The sequence below is a fragment of the Bombina bombina genome, chromosome 1 (genome assembly GCF_027579735.1).
Source record: "Bombina bombina isolate aBomBom1 chromosome 1, aBomBom1.pri, whole genome shotgun sequence".
Classification (NCBI taxonomy): domain Eukaryota; kingdom Metazoa; phylum Chordata; class Amphibia; order Anura; family Bombinatoridae; genus Bombina; species Bombina bombina.
Genome location: NC_069499.1, coordinates 328267515 through 328294670, shown reverse-complemented (window position 1 = coordinate 328294670; position 27156 = coordinate 328267515). Strand labels below are relative to the sequence as shown.

The 27156-nt window shown below is 39.4% G+C and overlaps 1 protein-coding gene across 1 annotated transcript in view; it reads right to left on the bottom strand.

The window, feature by feature from the left end:
* Nucleotides 1-27156, bottom strand: part of XRCC5 (X-ray repair cross complementing 5) — a 484719-nt gene that overhangs the window by 211630 nt on the left and 245933 nt on the right. The window contains exons 14-15 of the mRNA XM_053698104.1: nucleotides 10406-10533; nucleotides 2016-2212 (exon numbers count right to left, since the gene is read on the bottom strand). Of these exons, the coding sequence (XP_053554079.1) occupies nucleotides 2016-2212; nucleotides 10406-10533 (325 nt within the window). The remainder of the gene's footprint in view (nucleotides 1-2015; nucleotides 2213-10405; nucleotides 10534-27156) is intronic.

The window sequence follows — 27156 nt, the reverse complement described above, 5'->3', positions numbered from 1 at the left end:
CCTGTAACTACCTAGCACTGATTAATTGGAACACACAATTGGTTTGGTGAGCCCATTAAGCATTGAACTTCATAGACAGGTGCATCCAATCATGAGAACAAGTATTTAAGTTGGCCAATTGCAAGTTGTTGTTCTCTTTGACTCTCCTCTGAAGAGTGGCAACATGGGAGCCTCAAAACAACTCGCAAATGACCTGAACACAAATATTGTTCAACATTATGGTTTAGGGGAAGGCTACAAAAGCTATTGCAGAGATTTAAGCTGTCAGTGTCCACTGTGAGGAACATAGTGAGGAAATGTAAGACCAAAGGCACAGTCCTTGTTAAGGCCAGAAGTGGCAGGCCATGTAAAATATCGGAGAGGCAAAGGATGGTTAGAATGGTCAAAAACAGCCCACAGACCACCTCCAAAGACCTACAACATCATCTTGCTGCAGATGGTGTCACTGTGCATCGTTCAACAATTCAGCGCACTTTGCACAAGGAGAAGCTGTATGGGAGAATGATGCAGAAGAAGCATTTTCTGCACACACGCCACAAACATAGTCGCTTGAGGTATGCAAACACACATTTGGACAAGCCAGCTTCATTTTGGAAGAAGGTGCTGTGGACTGATGAAACAAAGATTGAGTTACTTAGTCATAACAAGGGGCATTATGCATGTCGGCAAAAGAACACAGCGTTCCAATACAAACACTTGCTACCCACAGTAAAATTTGGTGGATGTTCCATCATGCTGTGGGGCTGTGTGGCCAGTGCCTGTACTGAGAATCTTGTTAAAGTTGAGGGTCGCATGGATTCCACTCAATATCAGCAGATACTTGAGAATAATGTTGAGGAATCAGTCACAAAGTTGAAGTTACGCCGGGGCTGGATATTTCAACAAGACAACAACCCAAAACACTGCTCAAAATCTACTCTGGCATTTATGCAGAGGAACAAGTACAATGTTCTGGAATGGTCATCCCAGTCCCCAGACCTGAATATCATCGAAAATCTGTGGGGTGATTTGAAGCGGGGTGATTTGAAGCGGGCTGTCCATGCTCGGCAACCATCAAACCTAACTGAACTGGAGATGTTTTGCAAAATACCTTCAATCCAGAATCCAGACACTCATTACAGGCTATAGGAAGCGTCTAGAGGCTGTTATTTCTGCTAAAGGAGGCTCTACTAAAAACTGATGCTATATTTCTGTTGGGGTGCCCAAATGTATGCACCTGTCTTATTTCGTTTGAATGCATATTGCACATTTTCTGTTACTCCAATAAACCTCATTTTACTATTGAAATTTTACTGTGTCCTTCGGTTATTTGATAGATCAAAAGGAAATTGCTGATCCAAACACCCAATTATTTATAAATGAAAATCATGGAAATTGTCAGGGGTGACTAAACTTTTGCATACAACTGTATATATATATATATATATATATATATATATATATATATATATATATATATATATATATATATATATATATATATATATATATATATATATATATATATATATATACACACACATACACATTATATATACTGTATATATAATGTGACCTGCAATGGCGGGATCAGACTGATATACTTTAGGAAAGTTCTCTTCTGTGAAAGCACAAGAGGCTGTTACCAAGTGGCAATTTGTATTATACAATGCATGCACAGACCAAGCTTTGCCTTTTTTTCCGCAAATTGCTAAGCATTCAAAGCTGAATTAATCTAATGCAGATTACAAATTTTTTTTTACATGATATAGCATATTTACAACCTGTTTCAATAGTGAGAATAGGCTCCTACAAACAAAGACAAATACTCAACTTTTGTTTCAGAGTGACAGATTAATAAGGCAATTAAGATCAATAGTAGAATTAAATGATGCTGCAATCTAATCAGAAGTGACTATTATTCTACTCACTCATTTTTATCACAAGCTCTATTTTAATAAAGTGATTAAAAGGGGGAAAGGCTAAAATTCAAATTTTTATAAAATAACTTATTCATCACATTTACAAGAACTTACTTGTCTTGGAAAATATCTTGGCCAGTTTTCTGCTCTTTCCTTTTGCTGGCCTCCTGCAGTGGAAAGCTCTCCTTTACCTTGGCTAATGGAGCCTTGCATTTGGATCTGATATCTGCTGGAATCTCTAACATAGCCAGTAACTGCGGGTCAATGGGAGGCAGAGGGTCATCGGGGTGGAAAGCCTTGTGTTGCAGACACTAGCATAAAGAGAGAAAGAAAAAACACAAAACCACTGTGAGTACAACATCAAAGTATCAAAGATAATTTTACTACACACAGAGACTGACACTAACAAAATTAATAAATAAAATTAAAAATCACGGGGGGCGGAGCCAAGCCACGCAGGCAGATGGCAGCGTTCTAAGAGAGCTCTTCAACCCTCAAGCAGTGCAATGCATTTATACCAATTTATCTGAACTACCCAACATCTACTTATGAAAACCTGGGATCAGTAAGCCTTTCACCAACTCCTGGCAAAATTACCATCTGAACCGCAACAGTTTACAACTGATCAAAGGAGCGGCCTTTACTAGGGCAGACGCATCAGCCCCGATCTCAACTGTGCCGACCCGCCCGGTACTGCGGCACAGATAAGGGACACGGTGAGCAAGTGACTAACATAACTTGCCACGTGGCGGCCATAACAGCAGCGCCGCAGCGCGCGCTTCACTGATCTCACCCGCTCCCACACATATGAGCTTCACTGTCCTTGACCGCGATACTGCCCCGGTTCATACACAAGAGAGTTAGCCCAGACACAGATCCAGTCGGGCATCCCATCTGCTAGAGAAGCTTTACAAGGGCAGTGAAAATACCGCGGCCATCTTTAAAACAGGATATGCGAGAAAGACATTAGTAGCTACAGATTATGCACCTGGGGAGCAACACTGAGAGCAGAGGTTATTGTCACAGCTAAAACAAAGTTATTAAACATAAAAGCAAAGAAGGGGGTCACGGTAAAACAATAGAGATTAAAGAACAGGCATATATATACAAACAAACTGTAAGTGGAGAGGCAGAGAGAAGCGACACAAGTAAACTGACAGACCCCTGTACTACTCCTGTTTCCCTAAGCCATACAAAACTTTTCATTTGCAATGACTGAAAGGGAGATTTGCTATTAAACTATTTGAGAGAGGTCTCCCCAACTATCTCAGAATATAAAAGATAGCATATCACCTCTATTGACAGCACTGCAGGGATATAGAAAGCTTTATATAGAGGAAAGGGCCCACTGCAGAGTCTAAACTAACTATCCAACAAATATACAGCAACAGTTGTTCTCTCCTTACTACACAACGTGCCACCTTCACACTCCACCTCACCTAACTATATGCTCAATACGGGTCATAGATAGTAATGATCCCCTGAAGGTCCTGACCTCTCCTAAGATCTTCTTCTACAGCGGCAAGAGGACTGAGTGATGCCGTGCAAAAAACAAAATAAATCTGACAAGAATACACCTGCACGCCCACTCAGTAAATTCCTAAAGCAAATAGATCAGCCACCCACACAAATCTTGGACAGCATGGATGCACCACAGAGTGGACATGCCGCAAGGACCACGGATCCAGACTTACAGAGCCAATGCATAATTACAAAAGAGGACCTGCGGCATCTTTCTTCTAAAGAAGATATCAAAAATGCGGTCCAGGAGATGCGTCACTTATTTAATGACCTCAGAAAAGACATCACTGTGTTAGACTCCAGAATCACCCAAGTAGAAGCTAAACAACTGGAACAATCAAACTCAATGGTCCTAATGGGCACAGACATCAGGGGTCAGTCAGAAGTGATACAGCAGCTATCAGACAAAATCGAGGATATTGATAATAGGGGACGTCGTAACAATCTCCGTTTCAGAGGAATATCAGAAACTATACACCCCCCTGCCATAGATGGGTATCTCCAGAGTCTGTTTCGCACCTTGAAAGACTCCCCCTCTTCACCAGATATCATTCTAGAACGCGCTCATAGAGCGCTCAGGGCCAAACCTCCACCTAAGGCCCCTCCCAGAGATATCATCGTCCGTTTTTTAAATTATAAGGACAAAGAGGAAATTCTCAGATGCGCCCGCCTCAAGCATCCAGTCCATCACGCAGGAGAAGAACTGCAAATCTTTTCTGATCTCTCCCCCACTACCCTTCAGAAGAGAAGAGACCTAGGACACATTACATCCAAACTCAGGGCTCACAAAATTCAATACCGATGGGGCTTTCCAGTGTCCATAATAGCCACGCACCAGAATAAAACGGCTGTGTACCTACCAGGGTCGGATGAAAAAATATTCCTGGAAGGCCTTTCCATCAGTCCTACTCAGCCACAACAGGACTCAGCCCACGGATTAGCCCGGCCCATCACTTGAATTTTCAAACATGGACTAGGACTATAGTTAAATAATGGTCCTTGGGGTATTCAACTCCGAATAGACGTTATTGTATCCTTTTTTTTTGTGTGGTCTGTTCTTTTCATGTTAATGGGCTCTATTGCAAAACCAAAAATGAGTTCAATGTTGTTTGCTCTGGGCTATTAGAGTAATGGGGGTGTATATATGACTATAAGATTACACAACTTGTGACCCCTTTGCAGGCCATAATAAAATAACAGGAAACAAAACCCCCCTAGAAACACAGGGAGACCTATATATTATGCCCCACTTACAATTTTAAAGGGTTCTGAAACCACCCTCAATTTTGCATGTAATATAATTAGGGCCTTGATATAGAAATGCAAGCCTGTAGACTCTACCCATATTAGCCCAATTGTTGAAAATGTTTACTACTATTTTGTGTTGACTATTTTTTTTTTCTCCAGGTGCCTCTTCTAGTACTGTGGGCATGTCTGGTGAGACAGTGATGATTCTGCTTTACCCACAGTCCACTGCCCACTGTTGCAATGTTCGCCAGTTTCCCCTAACTCCATCTCAGTGTTCCCCTCCTTCTCTCCAAGGGGAACACTTGGTAAGCCAGGTAAGCGGTCCATAGCCTTTAGAGCCCTAAAAAATTTATACAGCCATGTATTGTTTTTTCAGGAAACACATTTCCAGAAAGGGAAGGAACCGAAGTGGTTCAATTCACAATATCCCACAGCTTATTTCGCCTCGGGACAGACAAAAAAAAGAGGGGTGGGTATTTTGATCCATCATTCACTACCCTTAAAACCCACGAACGTGGTAAAAGATCCGGAGGGCAGATACCTGATAGTTGTAGGAACACTATACGAACATCCAATCACTTTGGCTACATTGTACTGTCCCAACATTGACCAGCACACCCTGGTAACTAAAGTTTCAAAACTCCTCCTAGATTTGTCGAGAGGTACAGTTTTCCTCTCCGGGGACTTTAATCTCGCCATGAACCCCCTACTTGATACGTCAAATGGCACTACTAGTACCCCCCCCAAAATACTAAAAGCAGTGAAAAACTCAATTTCAAACGTCCAACTCCACGACATATGGCGCACTTTACATCCAACCGCAAAGGACTATACATACTTTTCACCACCACATAATAAGTATTCCCGCATAGACTATTTCTACACGGACTCAAACGGTCTTGACATGGTTACCGAATGCTCAATTGGTCCTATAACCTGGTCGGACCACGCTCCAGTCACTTGCACAATACAATGGCCAGACTTCCCACCCACATCCTACATATGGAGACTAGATGACTCTCTACTTAACGACCCTATCATTAAATTAGACATCCAAAAAGCGCTCGAGGAATATCTTACAAATAATAATCCACAGCACACCTCGCTCACAAATGTCTGGGAAGCACATAAATGCGTCATCAGAGGTGAATTCCTTAAACATAAGGCACGCCTAAACAAACAAAACAGACTAAAACATACACAACTTCTACAAACCATAAAACATCTAGAAGACTTGCACAAAAAAAACCCATTAGACACAACCACTAGGAACAAACTAGATACAGCTAAAAAAGATCTTAATACATACCTACTGGACGCTTATCAACGCAGATATCTACACATGAAACAGCAATATTACGAAGGAGGCAATAAGCCTGGGAGACTGCTGGCCAGAGCAACACGTAGAAAGCAATTAAAGGCACATGTTCATCACCTACAAACCCCAAGTGGGTTAATGATAAAGGGGAGCAAACTAATAGCCAAATCGTTCCACTCCTACTACCAAGCACTGTACAATCTAAAGATGACATCGGAGGCAGGGGACTCTGCGGGTGATTCCCCTAGTAGAGAGTCCCTGATAGACCAATATATTGCCACATTAAACCTACCCCAGCTAGAGCCAGGCCAAAGAGACACCTTAGACTCCAGCATAACTACAGTTGAGCTTCAGCAAGCGATCAAAGACTTCCCTAGTGGAAAAAGCCCAGGACCAGACGGTTTCTCAATAAAATATTACAAGTCCTTTGGTGCCACACTAGGCCCATTGATGACACGACTCTTTAACAACTTGATAGAGGAACCGTCACTCCCTAACACTATGCTCGAGGCACACATAGTTGTAATACCTAAACCAGGCAAGACCCCTGACTCACCGGCAAATTTTAGGCCCATCTCCTTACTTAATTTAGATATAAAAATTTTGGCAAAAATATTGGCGATTCGTCTTAACAAATACCTTGCAGGCCTCGTCTCTACTGACCAGGTAGGTTTTATACCTGGCAGGGAGACGAGGGATAATACCAACAAGGTCCTCCAAATCCTGAATTTTGCCCAGGTTGAGGGAGTGCCTATGGCACTTTTCTCGACGGACGCGGAGAAGGCCTTCGACCGGGTCGACTGGCTTTTTCTGCGCAGGGTTATGAAGGCCATGAACTTTGGAAGCCCATTTCTCAATATGACATTTGCTTTGTATTCGGCCCCCAATGCCCGTATTAGAGTAAACGGCACATTATCTGATACTTTTACCATATCAAATGGGACCCGACAGGGGTGTCCATTGTCTCCCTTGCTGTTTGCCCTATCGATCGAAACATTAGCACAGAAGGTGCGGCTTAATCCTAACATCAAAGGAGTACGGATAGGTGAAATGGAACACAAACAAGCGTTGTACGCAGATGACGTTCTATACACCCTTACCGATATCGATTCGTCGGTTCCCGAGCTCCTGACAGAGCTCTCGACATATGGAAGGCTCTCCAACTTCCATTTAAATCTCTCGAAATCCGAACTTCTTAATATCAACTCCCCGTCGGCCCAGGTCCAGTCCCTTGCTACAAACTATAAAGTTCCCATAGCAGCTAACAAATTGAAATATTTAGGTATATATCTATCTGCAAAATCTTCTGACCTATTCAGAAACAATTATTTAACCCTCCGTAAAGATATAATTAACGATCTTTCCTCATGGAGGAATAAAAAGTTATCCTGGCTAGGAAAGATTGGCCTCATTAAAATGAACATCTTGCCTAGAATCTTATATATTATGCAAACTGTGCCAATACATTTACCAGCAGATTTCCTTCCCCACTTACAAAAATCACTAGAACAATTTATCTGGACAGGTGTTAGACCGAGAATACCTAGAAAGACGCTGTACCTTCCTAGGGATAGGGGAGGACTGGGGTTTCCCGACTTGACATTATATAGAAAGGCTATACTAATGCAGAGGCTGACAGAATGGGCACACAACACCGACCAAAAACAGTGGGTCAAAATAGACGGCCAAATTCTACATCACAAAAATGTAGCCTCCCTAGCCTGGATCCCAGCTACGAAACGCCCCAAACTACTAAATAAGTACCACTTAACGACAGAAACACTCTTAGAATGGGACAGGTTAATTTCCACTAGTACACATATCTCCACCTTCCCTTCACCAATGATGCCCATCTTGGAGAACCCTGACTTACCTTACTGTGACCTCAGTAGGCGCATGTGCCCTCCCCACAGTTTGAGACAGGGTATACTTCACTTCGCATTAGTTGACGGCAGGTTACGCACACATCAAGACATGATAGAGACATATGGGAACTTATTCTCATCTTGGCTACGATACCACCAACTATCACACTTTCTAATGCACTATAAAAACAAATCCGAATTCCTCAGGGATCTCACTCCTTTTGAAGCTCTGTGCACTGGGCTTACTCCGCCAAAAAGACTGATTTCAAAAATATACAAACTATTGCTCACCCCTCCGGACACTCAACTCCCATCATACACTAGACTATGGAACAGGGATCTCAACAACACTATTGACGAAGACGAATGGCTAAAATCGATTAGACTGGTCAAACGATCCTCAGTTTCTGCCACCGTCCAAGAAATACAACTCAAGTTGTTGACTAGATGGTATTACACACCCGCCAGACTTCATCAATTCTTCCCAGCAACATCTGCATTATGCTGGCGGGGATGCGGTGAGAGGGGTACGCTTATACACACCTGGTGGGCTTGCCCCAAATTGACAGCTTACTGGGAGACTGTTATAGGGGAAATGACAAAAAAGCTCAACACACCTATATCAGTTTCGCCCGAAACAATACTATTCATACATCTCCCTGACACCTTGAGCAGACATGAGAGGGCTCTTCTCCTAATCATGCTCACAGGAGCAAAGAAACTTATACCCAGACACTGGAAATCGGGGGAGGTGCCTACTCTCAATGAATGGTGCTTGGCTGTAGATGAGCTATTGACTTTGGAAAGGCTGCATTATTATAAATGCAACCAACTGGAGCAGCATGACATGATGTTAGCTGCCTGGAACCCCACCCCAACATAAGCTATATTTCTGGCCCCCCCTATGGCTAGAATTAATGTCCTTGTAACCGCGGCCAAGACTCGGCCATCAGAAACACTGCATGTTTTTTTTTTTGTTTTTGTTTTTGTTTTTTGTTTTTTTTTTTTCTCCACCCACTCCTCCCCCCCTACCCCTCTTACCCCCCCTCTCTCCTCTTTTTCCTCTATAAATTGACTCTACTCTCTCTTCAGACTAACACTACTTTACTTTCAACTGTACTTTTTATTACTTCCTCCCCTGGAGCAAATGTGTTGTAGTATCTTGAATCCTCCTAGCCCAGGGTAATGGAAGGAGGAATATATACTAGTTAGTTAAAAACATGTTGAAAAATCAAGCTTTGTTTAGCAGAGAATTACATATTAGTACCCGAGCAACTCACTCAAACCTTTTATTTGGCCAACTGAGGGCCACATGGACTATTTGAGGGATCCCCCCTCATGTCAAGAATAAGAGTTGGACTTTATCACGTAGTAAAAAGAAAGACTTCACCCCCATCCCGCAAGGGTACTAATTTTGACACTATTGTTTGTTTGTAAATTGCTTTATTATTCTGTATTGTATGTTTGAATTCACAATAAAGCTTGTTTATAAAAAAAAAAAAAAAAAAAAAAAATTAAAAATCACAAACGGTTTTCTTGAGAATGGATACTGAAGTCAAAAGTGTCTCAATCTGCACAAGATGACAACTTATCTCTGAGTTTATGGGGAAACTGATTAGTAGTTGTTATGCACAGAGCATATCTAACACAGAGCACCTGGGTAAACTACAAGATTGGAACAGATCATTTAATTTAAAAATGGCTAAAGCATCCTTTTATCAATTGTGGTTAGCAGAAGCTGCTACATAAAAGTCGTGTAAGTGAAATAAAAACACAATTAGTATTTAAGCATTTTTTTTCTTTAAAAAAATGTCAACCCTTTTCAAAGTAATTAAGAACACTTGACAACTTTGAATAAAAGGCTACATATCTAAAAGAAAAATAAAACCAAAAAAGAGAAAGCCTATTTCTAGCGCAGCTTAGTCATCAAAGGGTGCCATAGAAATGTCGGAATGCTTTCAAAACATTGATACAGCTAAAACATCTGCTTGAAAGTCTGTGGTTATTGCCGTACTCCTCAAAACACCTTATGATTGATAAGAAGAGCTTGTAATAATATTGATTAAATGGGGTCTGATGGTTTTTGATTGAGGTGAGAATATGTTTTTAAATGTTTATCTGCAGAATAGAGACAAAACATTAGCAAGCATTGCCTTTATGGAATAGAATCCTGTTGAAAAGGATTTGTATGAAGTTGAAAGAGATATTCATAACTCATCATTCTTCAATCTATCTATTATTATTATTATTATTATCAGGTATTTGTAGAGCGCCAACAGATTCTGCAGCGCTGATATGCATAAAAATGGATATATATTTTTTTTTTTTTACATGAGGAATTTGCAAGTATTTCTGTGTATTTAGAAATTTTGAAATAATCTCCTGAATTATGCATGCATATAATATATATATTGTTATATAAACAATCACACAGACACAAAAGTGTGCACAAGTTCAGACATATATATTTATTAATAAATACATTAATAGACTGAGAACTTGCTGTTATTTTCATATGTTTAAGACCAATGATGTCTATTGTTAAAAGTCACCTGAAATAACCTTTGAAACTGAGGGTTTGGTATTTTGCTGGGTTTGAATATATCCTCTGTGTTTTCTCCATCATCATACAGCAAGCTCATACTATCAATAAGGGAGTCCACTGCAGACAGCTGCGTCTCTGGGGGGATTAAAAAAAAAAAAAAGCATTTGTTATCAACAGCAGAATAGGTAGAAGTAAGAAGAGACAGCTGCAGTGTGTCTGACAGGACAAAGGATACATCGTAACAAGAGTCTTTATGTAATAAAAAAATAAGAAAAATAAAGCATAAACGAACTTGTACATTTTAGTTTTCTATACCTAATCAGATCAGAAATAATAATAAAATAACTTGATTACTCAAACACTGCAGATTTAGACTGATTGCATATAGCTTGTATCAGAAGTATATTCATGGATGTTCAATAAATCTGATGTGGTAATATTCTTTTGAGAAAATAATTTCTAATTAAGCAAAAATGTATTCACTGTTAAAGGGACAATCCGGTCAAAATTCAAATTCACATAGATGAATTACATATATGGATAGAAAAATATTTGCAATTTGCTACTAGTACAAGTTTTTACTCTTTTAGTGTTAACATTTTTCTGTGCACAAACATGTGAAGCATAGCTAGATATTCTCAGTGCCCCAGCGTTTTAAATACTGCAGCTGCTCAGAGAGCCAGTGAGGCCTGTATCATGTCAGCAATTAAAGGGATATGAAACCCAAAAATTAAATTTTTTTATTCAGACAAAGAATACAGTTTTTAAAATGTTTTGAATGTACTTCTATTATGAAATGTGATTTCTTCCCATGATTCTGTATTGAAGAGATACCTAGGTAGTGGATCTGGAGCACTACATGGCAGGAAATGGTGCTGCCATCTGGTGCTCTTGCAAATGGATAGCATTCATGAAAAACTGCTGCTATAAAGTTCTCCAGAAATGATCAGCTCCAAAGCATATATCCCTGCTTTTCAACAAAAGATACCAAGAGAATTAACATCCATATCAGGAGCGATAACGTTTGCGAACACCTAATGCATGTTTTGCAGTAGCTTTGTATGTTGTTTTTCTTATGTTTTAAGTGTGTGCTTTAATGATTATTAATCAAGGTTACGTTTTATAAGACACGGCCCCCCTCCTCTCTCCCCACTTTTATTGTTGATATACTGCATTCCATTTTTGTGGGATAAAAGTGCTATATTATGCAGAGAACTAGCCGAAAGGCCCTTTTCAAGACCCTCTACGTGGTATTCTCATCTTGTATCAAGAAAACCCATGGTCTGTACACCAGGATAAGTATACTTTTCACACCTTGTGGTATATGCGTCTGGTCACAGGCTTACACGCCTGAACTAAAGTATCAATCAGAGAAAATCCTCTCTGAGCTAAAATCATCCGTTCAATCTCTAGGCAGTCAGCCTTAGAGAATCTAGATTTGGATATAAGAACGGAGCCTGAGCCAGGAGATCAGGTCTCTGAGGAAGACACCATGGAGGAGCAGACAACAAACTTATGAGATCTGTGTACTTTTGTGGCCATGCAGGAGCTAAAAGAATGGCAAGGCCCTCTATTATTTGAGTCGTGCTATCACACGTGGAAGAGCACAATTGGGGGAAACAGATAAACTAGACGATAACCCCATTGTACTGCCAATGTGTCTATCAATCTGTCTGAGGATTCCTTGACCTTGAGCCGTATCTCTGAAGTTTGAAATTGAGACAGATAGCCATGAGATCTATCTCTGGAACCTCACTGGAGCACAATCTCATTGAAGACCTCCAGAATGAAGAGTTTGTCAGCTTAGATAATCCCAATTTTCTAGTCCTGGGATGTGGAATGTCAATTTGTGTCGTTCTGCAAGTCACTTACTGCAATGCCAACATACTGCACGTTTTGTCTTGACGATATACATACCATAACTGCTGACCATGACTTTAGCCATAGAGCTCTTCAGGTTAACACAGCAAAGGCAGTATTTTTAGCATTAATGCTAACAATTTTTCATAATTGCATCACAAATAAAGAAATTTGCTGTCTTTGGTGTCTGTATACTGTCCTGCATCTCCTCTAGAGAAGATTCCACATCAGATAATCACACCAGAAAGCTGCAGCGCCAGCCACTGCTACAATACGTACCGCAGGTTGGAAGATAAGGCCTCATGTAGAAAAATCTTTCTAAGATATCCCTCCAGCTTCCTATCCATAGAATCCTTAAAGGAAGTACTGTCCTCTAGTGGAATGGTTGTACGCTTAGCTAAGGTAGAAATAGCTCCATCCACCTTAAGGAGAAAAAGGAACCACAGGTTTCTCCCATTCCTTAGATATAATATCAGTAACCAAGGAAGGTACAGGAAAAACCTCAGGAGTCTTTAACTTAATATATAATGTAATATATCATTTCTGAACCGGTGTCTCCTCTACCGTTTTAGTTTCTGTTATTCCTTTAGTAAATGCCTAAGATGCTCTATTTTAAACCTAAAAGTAATTTCTTCTGTATCCTTCTCAGAATCCATAGGAGAGTCAGAGTATGAAAGTTGACCCTCTGTGCTAGAAAAGGATCATCCTTGTCAGAAACCTGTAAATGCCTAACCTCAGAAACATCAACAGCTATTAGTTCTAGACTCAGAAGAACAATGTTTAACCTTTTGTCTTTCGTTTACCTGAGGGTGGCATAGCTAACTGTAACTGAGTGGCAAAATCAGGGGGGAAAGGGTTTAAAGTGATACACTCAACACTTTAATTGATTCAATTAATTGTAGACGCTAAAATATATAAATAATCACCCTTTCATTTTGTTATACATTCCACCGTTTTTCAACCCACCACGCATAGTCTATTTCAGTGTAAAATGACAAATCACGCAGTAGCCAACCTTAAAGGGACATAAAAACCCAATTTTTTTTCTTTCATGATTCAGATAAAGCATACAATTTTTAACAACTTTCCAATTTACTTCTGTTATCAAATTTTCTTTGTTTTCTTGTTATCATTTGTTAAAAGCTGGGATGTAAGCTCATGAGTGTGCACATGTCTACAGCACTATATGGCAGCAGTTTAGCAAAAATGTTATACATTAGCAGTAGCACTAGATGGTAGCACTATTTCCTGTTATGTAGTTCTTCAAGCATGTGCACGCTACCTACCTAGGTATCCCTTCAGCAAAGAATAACATGAGAATGAAGCAAATTTGATAGAAGTAAATTGGAAACTTTTTAAAAATTGTATTCTCTATCTAAACAATGACAGAAAATGTTTGGGTTTAATGTCCCTTTAAAGGGACATTAAACCCAATTTTTTTCTTTCGTTATTCAGATAGAGAATACAATTTTAAAAAAAGTTTCTAAATTTACTTCTATTATCAAATTTGCTTCGTTCTTATATTATTCTTTCTTGAGGAGATACCTAGGTAGGTAGTGTGTACATACATGAGGCACAACATGACAGGAAATAGTGCTGCCATCTAGTGTTCTAATATATAACATTATTTGCAAAATTGCTGCCATACAGTGCTGCAGGCACGTGCACACTCATGAGCTTACCTTCCTGCTTTTCAACAAAGAATAACAAGAAAATTTAATAATAGAAATAAATTGGAAAGTTGTTTAAAGTTGTATGTTCTATCTGAATCATGAAAGAATATTTTTGGGTTTTATGTCCCTTTAACGTGCCCCCTTTGCTGCTGCGTTACGAAGGGCAGGAGCTCTCTGTGATAACACCCGCTATGTCCCTCTCTATCTGGCCCTTCAGATCCAATAAAGACCTAGATAAGGCACTGCCAGAAAAAAATTGTTAAATAGTGTAATTAACTGATACCCATCCCCCAGTAAAGGCAAATGGACGGAGGGAGAGGGAGAAAAGATAATAGGGACTTATCCATCTGCTCCATGACCAATGTTTGCTCCAGTCCTGTGAAGAGAACATAAAATCAGTGTAACTAAGACTGCAGAACTATATGGGGTTACAGCAATAGGCTTTACATTGATAAGTCTAGTACACCCCTGACCCTCTCTTGAAGGAACCAATCCATTAAGGATACTTGAAAAACATAATTTATGTAAGAACTTACCTGATAAGTTAATTTCTTTCATAGTGGCAAGAGTTCATTAGCTAGTGACGTATGGGATATACATTCCTACTAGGAGGGGCAAAGTTTCCCAAACCTCAAAATGCCTATAAATACACCTCCCACCTCACTCATACCTTAGTTTAACGTATAGCCAAAAAGTGAGGTGTAAAAGGAGTAAAAAGCATACAAAAAGAGGAACTAGAAAAATAAAGTGCTTTATACAAAAATCATAACCACAAAAAATATAGGGTGAGTCTCATGGACTCTTGCCACTATGAAAAAAAATGAATTTATCAGGTAAGTTCTTACATAAATTATGTTTTCTTTCATGTGGCAAGAGTCCATGAGCTAGTGACGTATGGGATATAATACCCAAGATGTGGAAGTTCACGAGTCACTAGAGAGGGAGAGACAACATAACAGCTAAATCCGCTGAGAAATTAAATCCCAAAAAATAATTACGTTTTCTTAAAAATTTCAAAAAAGTAGACTTCCAGTGGGCGGAGCAACCAAATGGCAGCAAGGAGAGGGAGCTCTGCATAAAGACTCTGGAGAATAAGCAATTATTAGCTGCCTCCGGCTAATCCATGCTATTTTTCTTGCTGAGTAGGCACCCTAACATAAGCGGGCACTTGCTGCAGCCGAAACCTGATGCGTGAAGGGCCCTACATCGCGCCCTTGCCCCTGAGAAGTGACTGTAGTGTAAACTGAAAAGGCCATTTGGCGTTGTGGGGCAATTTCTGATGCCACAATTGTATATAGTTTCACACTTTTCCTATTACTGGTCACCCTTTACTCAGTAATGGAATTATTCAAGACCAAAGACTCCTGTTCTGCCACCCGCATTCTACCTGAACTAAGGGTCATGTTTTTGCCAAGGCTGGACCGACTCATATCGTCCTGCATGGACCTATACACCTTCATACAGTTGGAGGATCAGTCCTTCCGATCAAAAAACTCTTGGTACAGTCGACGTGATTCCACTCTACAGAATATAGCATACAACATCACATCCTACACAGGGGAGATGGATGACAGCCTCAGAACCTTAATCCCCTCATAAAAAAAGAAGCAACAGCAATATCGGAGGCAGGAGGAGCCCTCGGCTGCCCGATCCTGTCAAAACCTATTACGGAATTACCTCTTGATCTCATGGAGAGCGCACTGATACCTTCATTGTCTCCTCTGGCAGCTGCCCCAGAATCCGACCTCGGAACTAAAGAGGAAGAGAAGACTGCTCACAAAGCTTCTAATCCTGTAGTGGCGGCAAAGGTTTTCTTTCGACTCGCAGTATATACCTACCATCACAAACGGAGATGTGCATAGTCAACATACATATACAATTGGAACCATGCTTACACATTTGATCATCAGCCCTGGAGATGGCATGCTTGACACTGTGGATGTGAATCCTGCAGTAAATAGTCACCAAATCGCAGACTTGCAGACATCATTTTGTTGCCGGTCCCACAAGGAACATCGATGGTGGAGACAGTGTAAGAACCGTTCAGCTACGGGTGTTTATGGCCGATTTCTACCATTTTTACTCATGCGGCATGGAATTCTAGGCACAATGAAACTAGCTGATATATTTACCTCTCCTCAGTCTACCATTAATTATAGTACTGATACGGGTATGGCATATCTCTTCAGTCAGTACTTTTCCAGAGCATGCATGTGTTTAAACTAAACCTAACCATTATTTACTTCCTTATGGATATCTATAACTAGTTAAAATTTCTAACTTGACTGCCATGTTTCTTGTTTTAGAATATGTTCTCCTAGTTAACACAGTATTTCTACTTGAAAACGATATGGCAGGATGGAAAATGTTTATGACGTATTCATAGTATAGTAGATTCTTATTTGTGTTTTATTCTAAGATAATCCCTTTGAGGGGATAAAACGCACTGCACAAAAATTCAATCGGAAGTTCACGTTCATCAATAGCATTTAGGTCACTGTGCTAACTCAAGCCATAAAGTACACAGCCTCTTAATACACAGCTGCATAATCTATGGTTTACTGCTTAAATTAGTACTATAGCGTAGCACAACTAAACTAGCTCAGAAAGTAGAAAAAAAATTATTTTACATGCACCCTGACTAACAGTAATAGGTCAGCACATACTTATACCATCAGTGTAAAATTATATACCAACGGAGCTAGTCACTTCCTTTTGCTCACTTTACGCTCATGTTGACAGTAAATCAAAACCATTATTATCAAATTCTTGGGTGACACAACCTTTTTATATCGTATGCCCACTCCTATGTGCTTGGCCGCGCTCGCTCTTTTTGCTGTGTTCTTATATCCACCTAGTACATTATGTCCGTCACTCTAAATTGGAAAAGGTATGGCAGGATGGATAATGTTTATAACATATTCAGAGTATAGTATAGCGGATTTTTATATGGGTTTTATTTTAAGCTAGTTTGTTAAAGTATTATAATTATTGCAAAGCTACTTGTAAACAATGTGGGGATTTTAATGCTCATCCCTTTGAGGAGGTAAACGAAATTCAATCTGAGGTTCACCTTCTTCACTAGCATTAAGTTCAAGGAGCAAACTCAAATCATAAAGCACACAGCCTCTTAACACACAGCTGCATAACCTATGGTTAACTACTTAAATTTGTACTATAGTGTAGCACAACTAAGCTTACTCAGAAGGTAGGAAAAACATTTGCTTTACATGCACTCTGGCTACCAGTAATAGGTCAGCACTTATTTATACGATCCGTGTAAAATCATATATCAACAGAGCTCGTCACTTCCTTTTGCTCACTCCATTTTAATGTTGAAAGTAAATAAAAACCATTATTATCAAATTCTTGGGAGACAAGCTTATTGTATCCTATGTCCACTCCTGTGTGCTTGGCCACACGCCCTCTTTTTGCTGTGTTTTTTTATATCCATCTAGTGCGTTATGCCCATCACTCTAAATGTAGACAGATCCATAAAATCTAGACCTAATACATCCTTTCCAATATCTCTGCACACGATTGGACATGCAAAAAACAATATAAAGATTATTCTGTCCCATACATCTATTTACTTATCTTAGTCTACTTCCGCTTATATAGGCGTTTAGTTTTGTTTTGATTAGTTTAGTTTAGTTATAGTTATAACAATAAAACCCCAAAAGTGAGTACACAAATTGTATTCAATACTTTTCATTTATAACAATGCTCTGAAATGTATAAATGTATTGGTACTATAAAATGTTTGAAATATTTTTACGGATGTATCTCCGTGTTTTAATAATTTCCTATGAATATTATTAATAAATTGTGAGAAATTTGGCATTTTTAGATTTCCATGAAAAGAAGAGAATGTTCCTTGCGCATAATATCGTAAAGTTTATAAAATTAGAATTCAGATTAAACATCGGTTGTACATTTTCATATAACAGGAATATATCCTCTTTCTTTAGGGACATCTGTTGTCTAATTATTTTTGAGAGCCAAAAATAAATTTTGGCCCAAAAGCTGAATACCTTTGGGCAACTCCATATGCAGTGAATTAGATTTGCGCTAGGAAAGTTACATCTCTGACAATGAAAGCTTTGATTTTTATTCCATAAACTTAACACATGGGGAATTACGTAAGTACGATTGATTAAATTTAGTTGGGACTCCCTCCAGAAAAGTAAAGGTGTGACAAGCCAAGTTCTCACAATACTTTGACTTAAAGACTTTTTATTAATCCCTGGGATGTCTACCGCCCATCTTTGAACCAAAGAATCGAGGTTGACTTCCCCCTCTCTTTGCAATAGTAGCTTATACCAATAAGAAATGGAGTGCATACCAGACCGAAAAAGGGAAATCCCTATCAACAGGCCATCCCAGTTTGTAACAAAAGAGATATCTTTCCTTGTATTCAAGAAGTGTCTAACCTGCAGGTAGCCGACAAAATCTTTATTGTCCACCTTAAATCGAGATTTAATATCATCAAACAATCATATGTTACCGCTATCTAAGTCAATACATTGATAGAAATATTCTAGACCTTTTAATTTCCAAGTTCTGAACACCTTACACCTCATTCCTTCTGAAAACAAAGGGTTACCTGTAATGGGTAAATATTTTGAATAGTGAAAATCTGCCTGGAGAGCTTTACAGGTTTTTTGCCATGCCAAAATAGGATTTTTAAAAGTGACCATCTTCTTCATTAATACCGGTAAATTGGAGGTTTCTAAGTGGATTGCGGTTTTAAGACAATGGTGCAAAACAATCCTGCTCAAGATCCTTCAGTTGAAAGTGGCCAATGTCTAACAGCCAATCTGGAATAGTTTTCATTAGACAAGCCCAATTATATTTTTGAATACAGGGAAAATTAAAGCCGGCAAATTCTCTCACTTGAGATAGTCTATATAGGGACAATTTAGCTTTATTTTTTCCCCCATAGGAAATTTTTAAAGGCTTTATTTAATTGTCTTATATCAGTTGATTTTAAGAACAGTGGCATATTCTGCATGATATATAAACGTTTAGGGAGTATTATCATTTTTACCAAATTAATTTTTCCTGCTAAAGTAAGGGGAAAATTTGTCCATCTCTGATGGTCCTTCTGCACCTTGTCAATTAACCCAGAACAGTTTTCTTCATACCATTTTTCCTGGGGATAGAGTAACATTAATACCTAAATACTTTAGGCTCTTAACTTCCTTAAAAGGAATCTCTCCTCAAAAATTCTCATTCTTTTAAATCCATAATATTTCAGATTTTTGGGAATTCACCTTGTACCACGAAAAAATACTAAAAATACCAATAATTTCAATAAGTTTCGGAAGGTTTTCTCTAGTGTTACTAATAAATACCAGATCATTGTCGGCATATAAAGATATTTTAAGTTCTCTGGGGCCTACTCAATTCAGACTATAAAATATTAACCTCAAGAATTTCTTCGAGGCTACAGAAGTTATTATCCAAACTGATTCACCATGATCAAACCGGGTTTATGAAAGGTAGATCCTCATTCTCCAATTTAAGGAAATTTAGACTATCATAGCGCTCTGGAGAATGAAATCACGTGAACAGAGGATAAGGCAGTTATAGCCATTGATGCCGAAAAGGCTTTTGATGTAATTGATTGGCAGCATCTCTTTGGCTCCCTAGAACGATATGGCTTAAAGGGCTATTTTTTTTAATTTATTCATAGGTTGTATGACAAACCATTTTCGGCTTTAGTAGTAAATGGGTCACGTTCAGATAACTTTCAGCTAAGCAAAGGGACTAGACAAGGGTGCCCGTTATCACCGCTGCTTTTTAACTTGTGTATTGAACCCTTAGCAGTTGTTCTGAGAAACAGCCTGTCTGGTATATTAATATCAATCTTAATGACATCAAATATAGCATCACAAATGAAATGATTAGCATGTTGAAGTAAAAGAACAATGCTAGACAATTCAGGACCTGTTAACTGTTGAGCTAAACTGTCCAATTAAAAAGTTGAAGCAGCAGTAACATTAGCCATAGAAATAGCAGGTCTAAGAATACAGCCAGTATGTAAATATGCTTTTCTAAGATAAGATACAATCTTTCTATCTAAAGGATCCTTAAAGGAAGTACTATCTTCCATAAAGAAAAGGTGTGATAGTACACTATTCCTTACTTGTGGGAACAAATACCCAAGCTGTGGAGTCCACAAAGGAAAATGGGTGGGAAAAGAAGGAAAGGCAGGCACCTATTTACAAGGAACCACTGCCTGAAGGACCTCCCTACGAAAAACTGCCCCCGCCGAGGCAAGCACATAAAACTGGAGAGAGAAAAAATATTTTAAATATGCAAAGATGAAAACTTGCACCTTGCAATTTGTTTGTAAAGAAGCCTCATTCTTACAAGCACAAGCTGAAGATCAAGAAGGTGGAGACTTACACGCCTCCAAGTATGCCTTGTGAAACAAGTATTTTAAACAATGAAGCTAAAGAAACAGAAGTAGCCAACTGAACCCTATCTTTAACTGAAATCAGGGCACACAAGCTAAAGAACAGACCGAAATCTATAGACACCTAAAAATATACTTAAAGAGCCCAAACCACATCTTGACTCTATAATAACTCCTTTAAAAAACTTGGATTGGAACATAAGGAATATACCATAATTTCCTGATTAACGTTCACCTGAAAAACCCCTAGGCAGAAAACCAAAGAGGTTCGTCCGACAGCCTTTGTCCTGTTGAACAATGTAATATTGTGGAACAGAAAAGAGAGTCGACTAATCAGATACTCTCCTAGTGAAGAAAATGGCTTACAATGAAAAAACTAGGAGCGAAGGAAATAGGAGAGATACTTAAAGGGACAGTCTAGTCCAAAATAAAACTTTCATGATTTAGATAGGGCATGTCATTTTAAAATATTTTCCAATTTACTTTTATCACCCATTTTGCATTGTTCACTTGGTATTTTTAGTTGAAAGCTAAACCTAGGAGGTTCATATGCTAATTTCTAAGCCCTTGAAGACCGCCTCTTCTCTTAGGGCATTTTGACAGTTTTTCACCACTAGAGGGTGTTAGTTCATGTGTGTCATATAGATAATACTGTGCTTACGCACGTGAAGTTCCTAGGAGCCAGCACTGATTGGCTAAAATGCATGTCTGTCAAAAGAACTAAAATAAGAGGGCAGTTTGCAGAGGCTTAGATAAAAGGTAATCACAGAGGTAAAAAAAGTGTATTTATATAACTGTGTTGGTTAAGCAAAACTAGGGAATGGGTAATAAAGGGATTATCTATCTTTTAAAACAAAAACAATTCTGGTGTAGACTGTCCCTTTAAAGCTTTGATGTGGGTGTTTATGCCTCCTCCTGGTGGCCAGGAGATGAATTTCCACAAGGTAGGGATGCATAATTCCTAATCGCCCAACGCACAGGACATGCGCCGGGCATGAGGGTTTTTTTTTATTATTTTTACATTGCATGTAGGCAAGCAGATCGCAGCAAGGCTAAAACTTTTTTTTTTTTTTTTTTTTTTTATAATTGTAATTTTATTAGCAGCCAGCAGGGGTGCAGCAGTAGTGTTAGAACAGAGGCAGAGGGAGAACAGGAAAAGAAGCCAGCACACAAGAAATGTTTACAGCCTGCACACGGGATTCGGTAGAGAGGGGGCCCGCCTCAGTTTTAAGCACTGCATCAAAAAAATATATGCTTACCAGATAATTTAATTTCCTTCTGTATAAGGAGAGTCCACGGCTTCATTCCATACTGTTAGGAAATACTGAACCGGGCCACCAGGAGGAGGCAAAGACACCTCAGCCAAAGGCGTAAATACCTCTCCCACTTCCCCTATCCCCCAGTCATTCTGCTGAGGGAACAAGGATCAGTAGGATAAATATCAGGGTACATAAGGTGCCAGAAGAAAAATATAAATTAGAAGGCCGCCTATCTGAGCACACGGGGCAGGGGCTGTGGACTCTCCTTATACAGAAAGAAATGAATTTATCTGGTTAGCATAATTTATGTTTTCCTTCTCAAAATAAGGAGAGTCGGGGGGCGGGGCCAGCATCTACACTCAGCAGCTCCGGCCACAATATCTACAAAATTAAGCTTGGCGACCGTTCAGACCTTTGAATCTAACCAGTTTTGAGAGTCTAATGGCCCTGGAAACTTCCTAGGCTCATATTTCAGAGAGTTATGCCCTAAGGCAAAGTCCTCCTGGCTTTAAAGACTACGACTGACTAGAGCCCTTATAAGAAGCCATTGCCCTACCCACGTGGAGCCAAGCATAAGAATTCAACTTGGTCACCCGATTCTCATCGATATCGCTACTCTATAGGAGTTACATGACATCTGCAACTCACATCCTCAAAAAGCTGGGCAATCTCTTTTTACATAAAAAGTATAAAGAAGGGCCTTATAGGAATAAAATCTCCTACCCCCTGCTCAACGGAGTTCAAGATTAAGAATGGCTACAGTTCCGGAAGAAGAGGATTTTGCTATGGTTCTATGTAACCTCCTGCATAATTTGGAACATAAAATGAGCCGCAATTTCCACAACCTCACTTTAATACTCCATGGGGAAGAAAGGGAGGATTCCCTATCAAATACGGAAGGACCAGATCTCAGCACATCCATAAGTATCTCAACTAGCTCTGACGAACCTACAACAGAAAACCTCTTACCGACGATCCAGCTTACAACCCCACACCCGGCATTAGCGAGACACAGCACTCATACACTGAGACATGTCCAGCTTATGGCGGTTTTGCAGAGAGGTACGGCCAACCCCCGGGAGAGCTGTATATCCAGCGTGAAGCTTGAGCTTATCATGTCAGATCCCGGCCCAGAGCTAACAGAGGACGGTAATCTAGTGGAACAGGCTCCTCTCTTGCTTACAATTTCAGTCCAGGTTTTGCCCAATCTAAAGTCCGTAGGTGACTCTGCCTATCAAAATACACTGGTCGCTAACAGGAGGCACAGCAGTGGTCTTTGCTATGTGCCGGAGTCCAAAAGATATCTATCTGGAGATGGATTCCTGACATCACCTAACAGATGGGGTCTTAAAAAGGAACAATATAATCTAGCCAGCACCCACCGGCTTCATCGTATCGGTGTGGGATAGAGTAAACTGTTCTGCAATGGCGGAGGTGGATCCCCTATATTTACGGGAACTATCTGCCTACTGAGGACACCGGAGCTTAAAGTTAATTGCACCGCTCACCCCCTAGGCTGAATCCTTAAAACCACTGTGCCTACCTTTACACCGTGCCCTCTACAGTTCCTGAATTCCTTGAGTAGCGTGTATAAACTGGCCAATACTAGAATCCTGGACTAACCTCTCGACAAGAGTTTTTACTTTGCATTTCTTATTTAAGGACTACAGTACCCCTATGATGCCCTTTTATGTTTCCCTTATGTTATAGTTCAACAGCTTGTTGGTGACTTATAATAGAGTTACACATGTTTTCTTCAAAGCTTTCCACTTGTGTTAACGTCATTTATAGCGGGTATGTGACAACCACAGTAAGCTTAGTTTTCTTTATTTCATTATTTGATATTGGTCCCTCAAGTTGAATTGAAGTCTAGCTCCCTATACCTGCAAAAGTTATACCAATATAGCCTTTTCTTTTAAGTATTTGTTTTTTAATATAACCTGTTTACTGTATTATCTATCTTAACTCATATAAGGGTATAATTCAGTGTGACACTCCCCTTCTAGACCGTGTTGTTTCCTGAAGATTGGTCTCTTCTGCTCTAACATATCTGAAGATATATTCTAGGTCATGTCCTCTACCTACAGTTTAATGTTATACTGATATCTGAATTCCAGTCTATTTTGTTTTATCTTAAGGGACTAAAGTTATATTTGTGGCCATTGCATGTGGTGTCTATGTAATAGAACTCTCTCAACCACACATCTTGCATATATGCTGTATGTTGGAGCACAATTCTCTACTCCCATGTTGAGCATACTTTTATTGTATTTTAAATTTAGCAATTTAATGTTTGTAATTCATTGCTGGTCTACTCAGAGATATTTAGTACTGAGCTCATATATTTATTCTAGTCACAGATATAATTGTCTTTTGATTCATAAATTCTGACCATGCTCAGCACAGAAATGTATAATGCTTGGCCTCTTCTTGCCTGTTAATTTATCCAATTAAGAATTATACTACATTCAAAAGCCGTCATATCATGCCCACACATAGTAACAGTTTACATCTTCATTGGACCCCAGCCGGAGTTATCATAATATAGACATCTCATTATCTATACCGGCTTGATTGGATTCACCAAAGAGATATAGCAATATAATATCAGTTCCAAGCCCTGATTTTCCCTACTGCACAGCGTAGAATAGCGGGCAAAGTTTTCTTTCTTCGCCACAAAGTTATACCCCTTAACTTGGGTTTTTTATTATTACATGGGCTCCGTTAGTTTTGCTCTTTATTATGAGATACTTTGCACGCTTTTACTCCTTGTACTTCCTGAGCACCTATGCGAGGGATAATAGGGACGTCTCTAGTAACAAGTCTAGTATAGTATCTCTAATTAACAAGAAATGTTTCAGATAGAGTAGTAGCTAGTATAATACAATACCACTAGTATATAAATACAGTTTATACATGGTAGCGGGTTTCCTTCAGAGCCTCTAGCTTGCAGATACAGCTTGTGTGTAGTTACAAGTCCAATACAGTACCTTTCTTTTGTAGAGATACAGCTTAGGTATAGTAACAGGTCTAATACAATGCCCTCTAGCGTATTGATATAGCTTGCGTATTATACCTGGTCTAAAACGGTGTCTTTCGTACATAGGCACAGTTAGGACATAGTAACAAATATAATGCAGTGCCACTAGTACATAACTACAACGGGTGTACAGTAACAAGTCTAATAAAGAGCCTCTAGTATTAGGATACAGCTTGTGTATGACATTAGGTTTAATACAGTAACTTCCAGCTTAGAGATGCAGTTTGAGTATAGTAACCAGGCTAACAAAGCGCCTCTTGTTGTAACTGACTGCAGCACCGTTGATATTCAATTCCCATACTAGACCTTTCTCATCTATTAAGTCTAATGACTTTGTAGTACTTTTTACCTTTTCAGTATTCTAACTAGCTCCGCCCCCTCTCCCTTGCCCCTCCCCATTTCAAGCGGCTCTTACCCACTGCATCCCTCCCCCCCACACACACTCTGGCCTACGGGAGGCCAGACAAAAGCCAATTCCCTACCTCTCACTATTTTTAGTTTATTGAATACCTTTTATCCCGAGCTAGAGTTCATTAGTCATACGATATAAAAACTGAGGTTTTATTGTTATATGTTCCAGACATCCGTGTTCCCTATATATTGTTCCACACTCAATGTTTATGGTACCAGAGATGGTGCTATTACACATGTCAACTGTTATCTTATTATTATTGAATTATATTCCATAGCATTGGCTTTTATGTATATATATATGTGTGGCATCACTACTGGTCGGAGATCACAAAAACTTTTGATATACCAGTATACCAATACTTCAGCTTATGCTTACCTTCTATGTGTGAAATGTATAAGTGTTGCTATTATGACTGACCAGTGTCTGGGCATATTCTCTGTTTTATTGTTATTCCTTAATACCTCAATAAAAAAAATTAAAAAAAATAAGGAGAGTCCATGGCTTCATTCCTTACTGTTGGGAAACTTATATCCAAGCTCTAGAGGACACTGAATGATAACGGGAGGGACAAAAAGAGACCCTAATCTGAGGGCTAATGTCCACACAAATGCTAACAGCACTAGCTGATCCCCCTAATACCGTGACCAAGATCACACAGTATCCCACAACGTATATACAAATAAATAAATTAAATGTACAAAGAAGTTCCCAATATAATATGTTGTAGGGGAATCCGTGACACAATCCAGTGTTTAACTGTAATATGTAGCAAATGAGAGATAACAAAAACACTCCCTTTTCTTCGTGGCCAATATCTTCCTAATGCTGGCTCAGCCGCAAAACCTGTAATAGGATTACACAGACCTGTGTTTTACTTGTTCCGCTGAGCGAATCCTTGATGTAACTCTGCTGATTGTCAGTCCAACAGTCACGAACTAACTTCCGGAAGGTAACGCTGGATCCAATACCTAGTCCCAGTGGATGTCAGGGAGCCCAATAGCTGTCAAATGTCAATATAGTTCACAAGAAAACTTAATGCTAGAACGGCTCAAAACAAATGACATCCTTTATTTTCTTAAAGCAGTGAAGAGCAACACACATCCATCTGTGAGTACGGGGAAACCCGAAACGCATCCTGAGTCTGAGGATGTGTGTTACTTTTCACTGCTTTTAAATTTCCTTTTTTGGATGTATGTTGTACTGTGCCCTCACTGGTAAACCTTATTTTAACCACAAATAAAGGATGTCATTTGTTTTGAGCCTTTCTAGCATTACATTTTCTTGTGACTTAATCTGTGGGCACCACAGCCTGCAAAACCTTTCTTCTGAAGGCTGCTTCAGCTGAAGCAAAAACATCAAACTTGTAAAATTTAGAAAAAGTATGTAAGGAGGACCATGTAGCCGCCTCACAAATCTGATCCATAGAGGCATCGTTCTTAAAGGCCCAAGAGGAAGCCACTGTTCTAGTAGGATGAGCCATAATTCTCTGAGGAGGTTAATGTCCCGCTGTCTCATAAGCGAAGCGGATAACACTCCTTAACCAAAAAGATAAGGAAGTCGAAGAGACCTTCTGACCCTTACGCTTCCCAGAATAGGCAACAAACAAGGAAGAAGTTTGTCTAAAATCCTTAGTAGCCTGAAGATAAAACTTCAAGGTGCGAACCACGTCCAAATTATGAAGCAAACGTTCCTTCGAAGAAGGAGAATTAGGACACAAGGAAGGAACCACAATCTCTTGATTGATGTTGTGGTCTGACACAACCTTATGAAGAAACCCTAATTTAGTATGTAGGATAGCCCAATCAGACTGGAACGCCAGATAAGGAGGCTCACATTGCAAAGCAGCAATCTCAGAAACTTTGCGTGCAGAAGCAATAGCCAATAGAAAAAGAACCTTCCAGGCCAACAACTTAATGTTAATTTCATGCATAGGCTCAAACAGAGACTGTTGCCAAACCTTAAGAACAAGATTCAGACTCCAAGGAGGAACCTTAGATCTGAATACAGGTCTGATCCTAATCAGAGCCTTAACAAAAGTCTGTACATCTGGAAGCTCCGAGAGCCTCTTGTTCAGTAAAACAGACAGG